The sequence below is a fragment of the Nyctereutes procyonoides genome, unplaced genomic scaffold (assembly GCF_905146905.1).
Source record: "Nyctereutes procyonoides isolate TBG_1078 unplaced genomic scaffold, NYPRO_anot_genome, whole genome shotgun sequence".
NCBI lineage: Eukaryota > Metazoa > Chordata > Mammalia > Carnivora > Canidae > Nyctereutes > Nyctereutes procyonoides.
In genome coordinates, this window is record NW_026575020.1 from 32,601,950 (window position 1) to 32,615,516 (window position 13,567).

The window sequence follows — 13,567 nt, forward strand, 5'->3', positions numbered from 1 at the left end:
GGCGGTCAGCTCGGGGGGCTGCAGCAGCTCAGGAGCCATTTCGGGTGCTTGGGGGGTTCTGGTAGGGTTCATGGCCCGGCCCCTCAGCTTGAGCTGCCTGGCTCTGAAGTCTGAGGTGTGTAAACGCCCCGCCACGGGCCCTGACCTCTTCCCTCTGTCCACGGGGTCCCCATGGGGCAGTGTGGAAGTGAATGCCCCTCTCTCTGCCTCCCCTGTCGGCTTCTCTCCCTGGGCTCCCAGGGACTGGTCCCTCCCAACCTCCTGTGTGCTCAGCCCTCCACCCTGGTGCTGACCCCTCCCATTCCAGGCCAGCCCAGGCCGTCCTGGCTCGCACTCAGGGTGGACCTCTAGCTCCTGGTCTCCCCGGGTCCCCCCTCTTCTTTCTACAGCTGGAGGGGACTTTCAGAGATGTGTTTCATCCTGTTCCTCTCCTGTGGCACGTCAGACTCCTATACCCCTTGCAGTGGGTTTCCAGCTGGTGTGGTACCCACAGATCAGGAGTGTCTCTGCTCTGGCTCTGGGCCTTTGCACACGCTGCCTCCTCTGCCAGAACTGTCACCTTTGTCTTTTCTTGCCTCTTTCTTCCGGGAAGCCTTCCTGGTTTGCCACAGTCTGTAGTCCATCAGAGTCCTTCTGACTGCCTGTGGGGACCCCAGCTGAACTGTCAGCTCCATGAGGGCTAGACCCTGGTGCCCTGGCCTGTGTACTCCTGGCCCTAGACAGGCCCTGATGTGGGCTTTAGTTGAATGGGTTAATGAGGGGGCGGGTGTGTGCTGTGTCCTCAGAGCACAGGGCTGCTGGAGGCCGGACCTGGGCCGAGACAGGGTGGTGGTTCAGCCAGCTCTGAGCAACACCGTCCCCAGCCGGCCTGGCAGGCATGCTGGCTCGGGGCTGGCACTGCTCAGCCCCTGATGGCAGAGGGGCTGCTGGGGGGAGGGGGAGCCATGGGCTGACCACCGCCCCCTTCACGCCACAGCCGTGCAGGAGGAGCGGCAGCGGGGCAAGGACCGGAACGAGAATGAGGTGGAGTCCACGAGCAGCGCCAACGAGGACATGCCAGTGGAGAAGATTCTGGAGGCGGAGCTGGCTGTGGAGCCCAAGACTGAGACATACGTGGACGCGAACATGGGGCTGAACCCCAATTCGGTGAGTGTCACCCCTGTCCTCATGGCCTCCCCTGGGCGGCAGGGGCCCCAGGGCGTGTTGCTGGGTAGGAGGCCCCATCTGTCCTGGGCCATGCCAATACCCAGGACCTAGCTCAGGCTGTCCTGCTCTGTGTGGCCTCCGGCCATTGCTCAGCTGGGTTTTGAGGTCCTGTACCTTCCCCAGGGGTGCAGGCCGTGGGCTGGTTTTCCCTGTGCCCCCAGTGGGGTCAGGGCTGGGACCAGAGCCCTGGGGCCGGGGCCCTGAGGTCACAGTGGCCTGTCCCCCTCCACCCTCTGCGCATATGGTCCTAGGCTTCTAGTGGTACTTCGACAGAATCTGCTGCAGAGGACAGAGGAGAGAACACCCCACCGCCAAGGGCCAGCCCCATGAGCGGAGGGCCTTTGGGGTGAGGGCCAGTTTGGGGGTGTTCTGGGTCCGGCACCCTGGACTGGGGTCCCATGAGCCCCAGAAACCCTGGCTGACACCTGTCCCTGCAGCTTTGTGTCCGCCTCTGCACACCCAGCCCCTTCCCACCCAGTGGCCTCTGCTAGTTTGTCACCGGGCTTCCCACTTGAGCCCTGGGTGGGCCCTTCCCACAGGCCCCAGGGTGTTTCGACAGCACCTCCCTTTAGGGCAGATGGTTTCTGCCCTGGGAGCTCTTTGCAGGAACCTTCACTCCTGCAGGGATGCCTTGGCCACTGTGTGTGGGCATCACGCTCCCCCTTGCTCAGGACCCAGAGGGGCCGCCGGCCAGGAGCTGGGGAGAGGGGTCTACCCTGCCCAGGCCACTGATCCTGCCAGGGTTTCCTCACTTGTGACAATGTGACAATGAGGGTAGAATCCCCTCTGGCTAGAACTTTCTGGAAGAGCCTCTGATGCCCTCGTCTGTGTGTTGTCTTGCTCTGGTAGGAAGAAGTGGCCCGGAGGGGCCCACACTGTCCACCACCTCGGAGTCCCACCCCAGCTCAGCACCTACGCCAGCACCTGTTTCCCCAGCTGTGCCACTGGGTCCCTTGGCCCCATGCTGAGGGCTTCAAACCACACATTTAGTCTCTTTTGGTTGCAGAAGTCTGAAGTCCACAATCAGTGTTGTGGACTAGAGTTGTGGTGTCGGCAGGGCTGGTTCCTACTGGGGAGGATGCCCCCTTGCCCTTCCCATCCCTGGGGGTGCTGCGTCCTTGGCTCAGCAAGAAGCAGCAGCTTCTCTCCTGCTCGCATGTTCTGTCTCTGACCCCGGCCTCCCTCCGACAGAGACCCTGTGATGACACCGGGCCCAGCTGTTGTCCAGAGTTCTCCCACCTAAACCCCTCACTTGATTGTGCCTGCAGAGGGAAGCTTATAGGGGCACATGTACAGGGGCACACGTGCAGGCTCTGGAGTTAGGACATGGTCCCTGGGGCTGTCGTTCAGCCCAAGGCAGGTGCAGCATGTGGTGGTGGGGCGGCCCGACCTAGGTTGTCTCCTGGGCTGGGCGCTCACTGCGTGCCTCTCCTCCAACTCAGCCCAACGACCCCGTCACCAACATCTGCCAGGCTGCGGACAAGCAGCTCTTCACTCTGGTCGAGTGGGCCAAGCGGATCCCGCATTTCTCTGAGCTGCCCTTGGACGACCAGGTCATCCTGCTCAGGGCAGGTAAGGGCTGGGCTGGGGGGGGCGCTGGGAAGGTATGGGAGGGAGAGGGCAGGGCATTGAGGACCCACAGGTGGGCTGGGCCCTGGGACACTCCTTTCTCCGGCTGTGGGGGGGCTCCTGCCCTGGCCTTGACCGCCCCCTGTAAGGAGGTATTTGGTTTCGGGTCTCTTAGTGCCCTTAGAGGGGCAAAGGGCTGTCTGGGGCCCTCTGGAGAGGGTGGGGGCAGCGTGCCCAACAGGGGCTGCCCTGGACGGTTTATGTTCTGTCCTCGCCCCGCACCGAGGCCGCAGCTCCTCCTCCCGGTGGGGGATGCAGTGCTGGCCAGGTGGGTCAGAGCCAGGGGTCCAGGTTGGCCCAGTTCCTGATGCGTGACAGGCATACCAAGTGGAGACCCGTTTTTGCTGAGATCAGGGTCCTCAGTGCACGTCCTGGCAGTGGGGCAGGAGGGACAGGTGAGCCAGGTGTGCCGGTGCTGGGCCTCCAGTGGGGGCCGGCAGGGAGCACCCCCCACTGAGCCAGCCTCCTGCCCCGCTGGGCCACCTGCACGAGCTGGATGCTGCCAAGTGCACCACTGGCGGAAGGCTGCACGACACCAGCTGTATGCCAGGCCAGTGCTGGGCGCTGTGGGAGCATCCCAGGGCAGTCCACGTGTGCTTGGGGCAGTGGGAGAGGTAGCAGCCGGCCCAGAGGTAGGAGGAGGCTGGGCAGGCCCGTGGGGGATGGATGGCAGGGAGACAGAGTGACTCCAGAGTGATCCGTAGTGGGGGGAAAATGCACTTGGGGCCAGCTCTGCCCCCGGCAGAACTCTTGTCCCCGGGCTGTGGGCCTCGGGGCCTGGGGAGCCTGTGGGCTTGGGCGCCTATGGGCTTGGGGGCCTGTGGGCCTGGGGGGCCTGGAGGCCTGGGGGCCTAGGGGCTTGGGGGCCTGGGGACCTGGGGGGCCTGGAGGGCCTGGGGGCCTGGAGGCCTGGGGGCCTAGGGGCTTGGGGGCCTGGGGACCTGGGGGGCCTGGAGGGCCTGGGCGCCTATGGGCCTAGGGGCCTGTGGGCTTGGGGGGCCTGGAGGCTTGGGGGCCTGGGGGCCTGTGGGCTTAGGGGCCTATGGGCTTGGGGGTCTGGGGGGCCTGTGGGCCTAGGGGGCCTATGGGCTTGGGGTCCTGGGGGCTTAGGGGGCCTAGATGCCTGGGGGCCTGTGGGCTTGGGTGCCTGGGGGCCTAGGGGACCTGGGGCAGGGCGTGCCTTCTGGAAGAGCTTTCCCTCTAGCTGGGGCTAAATCCCCACACCCAGAGCCATCAGGGGAGGTGGTAGGGGCGGCAGAGGCCTGGGTCCTCGCCCTTACTCACCATGTGACAGGGTAACCCCTACCCTGCCCTGGGCCTGTAGGATTGTAGTCAGGATGATGTGTGACAGGCTGTGTGGGGCCATGAGTCACGGAGCCCGGGGAGTGTGGCTGTGTCAGTGCTGCACCTGTGGAAGCGGCTTGGGGCTTCCCCGTCCACAGGACTCATTGAGAGCCCAGCACAGAAATAATTTCTATTTCGTTTTGCTTCCATACTTTCTCGTAACCCTTGACACCCACCCCAGTTGTCTGCGCCGGGACCTCATGAAAATACTGTCCGGTTCGCCTGAGGCTTTAACACACCTTATGTCAGTTTAAGAATTTATTCTTTTGCGGTGCCCCCCCGTAGCACATGGGAGTCTGAGAGTTTGCTGCTGGGACCAGGTTGGCAGCAGCTGCCCCGTGGTGTTCCACAGAGAGGCCCTCTGTCCTCCATGGCAAGAGTGTCTGGCACTTGTGGGAAGAGACTTCCTGGGCACATGGGCTTGGGAGCACCTGGGTTGAACAGAACCAGAGGGGATGCTCTGTGCAGGACTTCTTGGGGAACTTGTTGCCCTAGTTGGCATGTGGCTCAGAATCTTGGGGTCCGCAGCACCTGCAGTGGGGTGTTCTGTGCTGGTGCGGCCCATGGAGGGCGGAGTGGCCGACCCATCATGGGGAGGGACATAGCCAAGTGACTGTGCACCCTCCCCTCCCCGCCCAGGCTGGAATGAGCTGCTCATCGCCTCCTTCTCCCACCGGTCCATCGCCGTGAAGGACGGGATCCTTCTGGCCACTGGACTGCACGTCCACCGGAACAGTGCCCACAGTGCGGGGGTGGGCGCCATCTTCGACAGGTGGGTGCCCCGGGCCAGGTTCGTGGAGGGTGTGGATGTGGACATGGAAATTGGCATACAAGGACACAAGTTCAAGCTTTTGCATGTCCATCCACTGGGGGACTTGACGACCCCAGCGTAATGTGAGGGTTCGTTTCCTCCCGGCTCCTTTCTTTAACATCCTGTATCCCGTACGTGGGAAGAGGCACCGTGCTCCTTGGGTGGAGGTTATACAGCAGGTGCAGTCCAGCAGTGGCCCTGGGTCTTTGGAGCCGCAAGCCCTCGGCTGCATGTGTGCCACTGCTCCTCCTCCCTGACCACAGGTGGGCGCGCACCTCCCTGCACCCCTGCGTCCCCTGGCTCCCCAGCAGAGGGGCAGCGCTGGGCAAGGGGGTGGCCACATGTCTCCATTCTAGCTGCTCCCCAGCCACTCAGCCCGCTGGAGGAGGAAGGGCCGGGAGGGACACACTGTGAGCCATGGGGGCAGGAAGGTGGTGGCAGGGCTCCCAGGGAACCCCCGAGCGGAAGAGCCTGGGGTCAAGGGTGCACAGACCCTCCCGGGAATCACCACAGGAAAGTGAATGCAGGAACTGTGCTGCCCTGTGGGCAGTTCTGGTAGAACCGAGAAGGAAGCCCTGGAGCCCGCTGGGATGTGCCAAGTGCAAGTAGGGGTTGTGGCCACATACACTGGCAAGCACTGGTTTTGCAGGGGATAGGTGGTGTGTCTTTGTGCAGTACTTCTCAGGGCCTTGAGAGAGGAGCCACCAAAGGCTGCTGGGAGGACGGCACTTCAGTGCCCCCAGAGGCCTCTATTAGAGAGTGCAGTGCTGGGATCTACTTTGGTTTAGAAACGCAGCCCCGCCACACTCCCAGCTGCTAGGGCAGTAACAGGGACAGAGGCTTGGGCTTCTACCCAAGGAGCAGCAGCACAGGGAACCAGCTCCTTGCCCTTCGAGTGTGTGGAACTTGTGACCCCTGCCTCAGGGCATCCCCTGGCCACAGAGCAGTGGACATCTGAGCGCCCGTCCCCTCCCGCCCTGTCTTCGGTCTCCAGGGGACCGTGTCCCTCTCCAGCCTGCAGACCCTCGGGGACTCTGGCTCCTTGGGGTGACCGTCCAGGCCCTCCCCAGGGCACTGTCCTCTGTTTCCCTGTGGTCCAGCCTTACTGACCACTTAGCACTTCCTGGGCACAGCCATCGAGTTTGGGGGACCAGAGACTGGGCTGATGGGGTCGGGGAGCTCAGGCTGGGGATTCAGGACCCTATGGGGCAGGCCAGTCAGGCTTGGGTCAGAGTCCCGCCCTCTGACAGAGCAGGAGGGGAGCCCCAGGCCTGGGCTGGGCAGCATCCCAGGAGGTGCTCCCTGTCCTCCAGCTGCTCCCTGTCTCCACCCAGCCTCCCGAGCCCGTCCTGGGGGTCTTTCTGGGGCGGGGGTGCCCTGGTGAGGGGCACAGTCTGACTCAGGCCGTGGTGTTTGCCTGCTTCCTCTGCAGGGTGCTGACAGAGCTCGTGTCCAAGATGCGGGACATGCAGATGGACAAGTCGGAGCTGGGCTGCCTGCGTGCCATTGTCCTCTTCAACCCGGGTACAGCTTTCCTGGCATGGCCTGCCGTCCGGCCTTGGGCCCGAGAGCCCACTCGTGCTGCAGACTAGCCATGCTGCCTTCTTGTGGCTCCCAGGAGTGGGACGCACGGCAGCCACTGCATGCAGCGGGAGGTGGGGGGCGGGGGGGTGGATCGAGAGCCGTGCTTGTTTCATGCTTTGGCCGGGCCTAGGGCCGAGCCTTCTGGGCGCTGTGTCCTAAGTGTGGCACCGCTTGGTGCTAGAATCCTGGGCTCCAGAGGAGGCAGCGTCTTCATGAACTTGTGGTGGCCAAGCCCTGGAGCCCAGACTGTTGGCTGAGAGCGGGCGGGGGTACGGAGGGCCAGTATCCTTTGAGGCTGCCGCAGGCTTCCGGGGAACAGTGGGGGAGCGGGCCAGCCTGTGGGGTAGACGGGATGGCGCCAAGGGTCCTGACCTCCGGCCCTCCCTTAGCTCTATCACAGAGGGATCTGGCTACTGTAGGGATGAGCCCATTCTGGGGGTACTGTGTCCTTCAGATTGTGCCCCTCGCCGTGATCCTGCCAGCATGGGAGGTTGGGCCACACATTCTGGCCCTGCCTGGGGGAGGCCCCTGGTGGAGTTGTGTGTGGCTTCACTGCTGGCTCTGGGTCACTGTCTGAGGCATGGGTGTAGGGCTGCCGGAGGGCATGGCTAGGGCCAAGACCCCCCGGTCTGGGGATGCTGAGCTGTGGAGGAGCCTGGCACAGTCTCAAGGTGCCCAGGCCACCTGTGGCATTCGCGTTGGACCTCAGTGCGCCCGCTGGGATGTCAGGCTGCCAGGCAGTGCTGGCAGGAGCCCCCCACCCTGCTGCCCCTGTCTGCGGCTCAGAGGTGACCTGACAGCAGGCCCGTCCCACAGCAGAGCCACTGTGGGGCTCGGCGGCATCAGACAGCAGCAGCGAGTGGGTGTGGGCTCCAGCCTATGCCCCCCTGTGCCTTCAGGGTGGACCACACTTGGCTGGGGCAGACCAAGGGCTTTGTGAGTCTAGCTTGACAATAAGTGGTGACTGGTATGCAGAGAGATGGGCTTGTCTCTGTTGGCCCGTTGGGTCTCAGGAAACCCTGGGAGATGAGGAAGCAGAGGAGACTCCACAAAGCTTTGCCTGGCATGGGGGACTCCACCCCATTCAGGAAGCCCTGTGATGCCGCCCTGGTTGAGCCCTGGAGCATCTCTTGCTCCTTAGATCCCACCCTGGGCCCTGCCAGCTTTGGTGGCTGGGCTCCCAGGCATCTCTGTCCAGGGTCAGAGCCCCCTCCAGGCTGGGCTCAGGCTTCAGCCTGGTTGCCATGGTAACCAGGGAGTGTGAGGGCAGCTGGATGCACTTGACCCCAGATAGGGAAGCTGAGTGTTAGGAAGTCCAGGGATAGGCTGCAGGTCACGTGGCCAGCAAGTAGCAAGCCAAGCCTCAAGCCCAGGGCGACCTCGGGGGCTTAGCCTGCCCAGCAGCTGCTGGTCCTGGCCCAGTGGGGAGAAGGGGGAGCTAGCCCAAGCACCTGGGTGTTCCGTGCAGCTCTCTGACCTGCAGCCCCTACCCCCTGCAGACTCCAAGGGGCTCTCAAACCCGGCGGAGGTGGAGGCACTGCGGGAGAAGGTCTACGCGTCCCTGGAGGCGTATTGCAAGCATAAGTACCCCGAGCAGCCAGGAAGGTGAGCCCCCCACCCAGCCCCCTCCCTCGGGGGCCTCAGGGTCTCTGTTACCACCCCTGCCCCAGCAAGCCTGCCCCCAGCCCTTCTGACACGTTCCTTGGGCAGGGTGGAGGCGCTCACTCCCGCTCTCCTGCAGCCGGGTTCTGTCCTCACAGAGTAGGGAACGAAGCCAGGGCTTCCCTCCACTCCTCCAGGAAGCCCCCAGAGGCAGGGCCTTGGTGTGCTTACCCCCAGCAGGGACGGACACCAGCACAGTGGGTGCTTTGTAAACGTATGCGGAGCTTGCCTCCCACCTGCCTGGGTTCTGGAAGGGCCGGGTCTCATCTCTGGTGCCCAGTGCCAGGTGCATGGTAGGCGAGGAGGGGATCTGTTCTTGTCCTGATTCTAGCTCCTCCCTCCAAAAGGGCCTCTCCTGGGAGGGCGCGTGCCCCCAACCGTGGGTGCCAGCACCACTTCCCGGCCAGCGCACGCGCAGCTGCACACACGGTGGCTGCCCTGCTCCCTCTCAGCCCTCATCTGGTTTGGTTTAAAGTGAAACTTGCCGGGGAGGCCGGAGGGCTGGCCCGGTTGTTTTTCCTGGCTCCCGGCCACAGCCCTTCTCGCCAGCTCAGCAGAAAACAGCTTTCTCTGGCCCCTGTCCAGCCTCTACGCTGTGTTTTTGCCTTTAAAACGTGGGTTGTGGGGCAGCAACCACAGCGCTTCTCCCTGAAACACAGACGTTGTGAATAATTAATGAGGCCCCACAGCCCCTTGAAGGTCCACACCGTTGTGAAGGGCGTCTCTGGACAGCCCCTCGGGGATGGGCACTGTTCTTGAGGGCAGAGCAGCCCAGCCTGGCATTCGTCCTCTTCGAGCCCCGGCACCTCCTCTGCCCACCCCCATCCAGTCTCCTCCCTGGGGGGCTGGGCAGGGCCTGGGGCTCCTGCCTCTGGCCGAGCTCCAGCAGAGCTATTTCTGGGGAAGGGGTGGGCACTGGCCCTGGGCTTGCGCCCGCACAGACCTGCTTCACATGGTCTCCCCACAGCAGCCAGAGGCATTGCTGGTTCTCAGATCCATCTTCTGAGTGATCTCCCCTGAAGGTCTGCTGTGGCTCCCTTTGCCCGCAGGGAAAGCCCACATGCTCTAACTTGCCCACAAAGCCCTACTGAGCCTGCACCAGCCTGACCAGCGTCTTGCCCCTGGTCCCTCAGGGTCTTCGTGTCCACCCTGTGTGCTCCTGCCCCCAGGCCCTGGCCTGCTGTCCCTGCAGTTGGAGAGCTCGGCCTCCCTCTCAGGTTTCTTACAGGCCGGGCTCTGCTGCTCTGGCTTCAGGCCTGGGTCCTGCCCCTGGGGGCTGCCGGGCATTAGGTGGAGGAAGGGACACCCCGGGCTCACCGTCAGCCGGCCCTCCCACAGGTTTGCCAAGCTGCTGCTCCGCCTGCCGGCCCTGCGCTCTATCGGGCTCAAGTGCCTGGAACATCTCTTCTTCTTCAAACTCATCGGAGACACGCCCATCGACACCTTCCTCATGGAGATGCTGGAAGCCCCCCACCAGATGACTTAGGCCCCAGCCCGTCCTTCGCACCCACCCACCCACCCACCCGCCGGCCATTCTGCCCGGCCGAGCCCGCCCTTGACCCTTCTCCGCCTGGCCTGTTAGGACGCAGGGGCACCGCCTGCTAAGCCTGAGTGTGTGGCCACCTCGCTGTTTTCAGAGCAACTCGTCCACAAAGCTGGCCGTGGCTTTCCCGGGGCGACAGCCGAGCGGCAGGAACTGGCGTGAACCCCGGCCAGGCCCGGCAGGCCCCCCCTGGGTGGCGGGGACAGCTCCCCCCGGGCCTCGCTGGTGTTTGGAACATGCCACGCTCCCCTCCTGTGTTTGGAGTGACCTCCGTCGCCTCTTGTCGGGCACCCCCCAGCTGGCATACCCCGCCCAGCCTTGGGAGTGGGGCACAGAAGACCCTCGACCCCCAGAAAGATGAGGGGGGTTCTGGGGTGAGCAGGCTTCCCTTCCCTCACAGTGATGGGCGAGCAGCCCCTTTTCCAAAGATGACTTGCAGTGTGGCCCCTGAGCTGACCAGGCCAGGAGCTGACCTCTGTGTAGGGTTCCGGGGCCCCCTCGAGGCTGCGGGGATGGGAGTCATGCACCTCCCCACCTCGCTTTTCTCTTTGCATTACTGTGGCTTCAGCTTCTCCCTCTGCACAGCCCTGCGCAGGCTGGGGTAACCAGACCCCATGAACGGCTCGCCCTCAGTTCTGTCTGCTGTTCTAGTCTGTGTGGAGGGTGGGCTACCCCCCGTCTCCGCAGGGCTAGCCCACTGTCCAGCCTTCCTGGAAGTCCTGGGCCATGCTGACCTGTCTTGGGCAGAGGCTGGGCCTGGGAGGCCCACAGGGATAGGAGGGCGGGGATGCTTTCCCCAGAGGGTCTTCAGGCAGCTGTGCACATTTGGAGGGAGCCAGGAGGCCCATGGGGGGTGTGCAGGGCCCAAAGGACTTGTAGACACATAGGCCCAGCAGGAAGGGGCGAGTGGGGCTGCTTCCTGGAGCTGTTGGCGGGGAGGCCCCCTTCGGTGGCTGCCTGTTGTGTGTAGGAGACTCTTGGAATCGGGGACTGTTGTGTGCCAGCGTCCTCGGGCCTGCAGCTCGATGGCCCTCGGGGACAGCCAGCCCGGCTGTTGTCTTGTCTGGGTGACAGCCGCATGCGGGCCTCCATCAAACGCCTGCTCCGGTTGACGGCTCCCCAGTCCAGCGCTGCACCTGCTTCTGTAGCATTTCCACCGACCCGGGCGGGGCGCTGCGTTCTGGGGCAGGGTGCTCTGAACTCTGGGCGCGCAGGGGCTCTCTCAGGTTGAACTGGCTTCTTTTGCACTGTAATGTCCTCCTTTTGGTCTGAGTCCTTTCCAATCTTATGCCTCATACTCCATGAACCCAGCGTTTGTCCTTGGAGGGAGGGGGTTGCTGAGCAGGGATGGTGGGGTGGGGGTGATGCGGGCAGCTCCTGTCTTCGCAGGCCCTGAGGGGATGCTCTGTAGCCCTGGCTTCCCTCCTGCTGCCCCCACGAGCAGCCCTGGGAGGGGGGTGCCTTCCCCAGAGCCTGGTTCCCCAGCTGGTGCAAGGGTGCCCCAGGGGCAAGGCCAGGACAGGCCTCTGGCGGGAAGAGGCCTCTGCCTTCCAGAATCCCCAGCCAAGCTGAAGGTGAGGCACCGGGCGGAGGCTCTAAAGAACTGCACAAAATCATCCTTCCTCTGCCGCCCGCCTGCTCGTATCATGGGGAGGTGTCCCCTGCCCTGGAGGTGGCATAGGCCGGGCGTGGAGGGTCTGCCCAGCTCCCAGCCTCTTCCGAAAGTCTCAGCAGCCTCTGGGGGCTTAGGTGTGACAGGTGGTGATGCAGGCAGTCTTGGGAACTCCGTCTGGGGTTCCCCCCATTGTGGGCACCATAGACTGCCCCCCACCAAACACCCCTGGTGCCTTCTGCAGCCAGACGCACCCCATCATCCATGCCCCGCCCCCTCCTCCCCAGGGGTATTGGGAAGGTGGGGACCTGCAGTGGAGAAAGCCCGGGACTGGGTCTGTGGGAGGGTTGGCTTCTGTTGGGGAACTCAGCTGTGACGGGCTCCGGGGGCCCCGGCTGCTTGTCCGTAAAGCCCTGAGGCCCCCAGACCACAGCTTTGAGAGCCAGAAGTCCCAGCCCGGCTGGCCCGCGGGCACAGCGCCGTGGGTGCGTGGGGCTGTCCTGCGTTTTCATCCATCAGCTGTCCTTGTCACGCATTCAGTGCTGTTGGAGGAGGTGGCTGAGTGGGGAGATGCACATGGCTCAGTAGAGAGGTAGGAGGTTTATTTAACCAGACCGATAGTAGTGTTACCAATGTGGTTCAATTAAGGTGATTTTTGTAATTATTTTTATTATTATTATTATTTTGGTGGGACAATCTTTAATTTTCTAAAGATAGCACTAACATCAGCTTGTTAGCCACCTCTTGCCCATCCCCGCCGCAGCCCGGCCAGGTGCTGCCTGGGCCCCGGGCATCCGTGCCTCCGGCGTGTGTGTGACCTGGGGCCAGGGCTCCGCAGCCGGGGAGCGAAGATGACCACGCCGTGTCCGCATGGAGCCAGCTAAGCCCATTGGGCACCTTGGATGGACACCAGCCTGCCCTCAGCCCCGGGAAGCATGTGGCCTCAGGCGGAGATGGCCTTGTGCACCCCGGCTTGCCATGTCTCCATGCCCCTAAAGGATTCAGGCCTGCGGCCAGGGCGGACACCACGCTGGAGCCCCTGGTCTGCGGGGGCCACCAGCAGGGCCCGGCCAGCACGTGGCCACTGGGTAATCGGCTGACGTTGTCCCCATCACGGAATTCGGGCGCATGGCCTGCTCCCCGTCCATGTAGGTGTGCGGCCTGCCATGTCTGTGCTGTCCGGAGAAACTGCGTGGGGCTGCACACCGTCGACGCACAGCACATGCGGAGCAGTTACCAACGTTGTGTCTTTATTTGTAATTAAGACTTTCCCCCATTTTCCTATCCATTTGCTTCGTGTAAGCAAGTACATAAGGACCCTCCTTTGGTGAAATCCGGGTTCGAGTGAATATCTCAAGGCAAGGAGTGCATCTATTTTAAGATGCTTTGGAGCAAGCAGCTTTATCAGTCCCCCATCCTTAGCAATGCCTTAGCTGGGACGCGCAGCGAACACTTGAGAGGGTGGCGAGTACAGAGAGTAGAGATAAAATGTCTAAAGCATCGGGAAAGGTAAAAAAAAAAAATCTATTTTTGTACAAATGTAATTTTATCCCTCATGTATACTTGGATGATGGGGGTGGGGGGTGGGACTTGTTTTGTTTCTGCTTCTAGAGATGGAGGAGAGTTTTCTCAGTGAAGGTGCGGATGCCCCGCTGCGCTGCGCAGACGTCTCCCCTCGGGCAGGGTGGGCCCCCGGCGGCCAGGGGTCTCCTCCTCTTCCGAGAGATTCTTAAAGCCTTGCTCTGTTCTGCCCCTGTCGCCAGCCGGCCTCCCCGAGACTGTTTGACTGTGAACTACTTCCCTGCGTGATTGTTGTCTGAACGCCGCCGCCGTGGGTGCCGGGCACAGACGAACAATGGTGTCAGAACGTGGAAAGGAAAACACAGAAAAACGTGAGAGGAGAAACAAAATATGAGCGTTTAAGAATACATCGTCGTGCTATTCTCATTTGTTCTGCTGGGGGCTTTCCTGTCTGGGTCTGGAAGTTGGCCACGCACGGGGCTGGCACGCTTCCCCAGGCCGGTGAGGGTGTGCAGGGCGCCTCGGCTGCTGCCTGACTTGTGGGGGGCCAGTCCCAGGCAGCGAGGTCCCAGCTTTGGGGCATCGGGCCCCCCACAGCTGTGCTCCTTCCTTGGCCTGCTCCCCTCCACTCTGGGCCCCAGGGCAGGTCTGGAGG

General features: G+C 63.1%; 1 protein-coding gene across 4 annotated transcripts in view; it reads left to right on the plus strand.

Moving 5' to 3' along the window:
- RXRA (retinoid X receptor alpha) overlaps positions 1-13,319 on the plus strand; it is a 92,700-nt gene extending 79,381 nt beyond the window's left edge. For all 4 annotated transcript variants that reach the window (XM_055325992.1, XM_055325976.1, XM_055325983.1 and 1 more), the window contains exons 5-10: positions 977-1,146; positions 2,649-2,778; positions 4,819-4,951; positions 6,423-6,514; positions 8,074-8,179; positions 9,575-13,319. In XM_055325992.1, the coding sequence (XP_055181967.1) occupies positions 977-1,146; positions 2,649-2,778; positions 4,819-4,951; positions 6,423-6,514; positions 8,074-8,179; positions 9,575-9,722 (779 nt within the window). In that variant the 3' untranslated portion in view covers positions 9,723-13,319. The remainder of the gene's footprint in view (positions 1-976; positions 1,147-2,648; positions 2,779-4,818; positions 4,952-6,422; positions 6,515-8,073; positions 8,180-9,574) is intronic.
- The last annotated feature ends 248 nt before the right edge of the window (positions 13,320-13,567 follow it).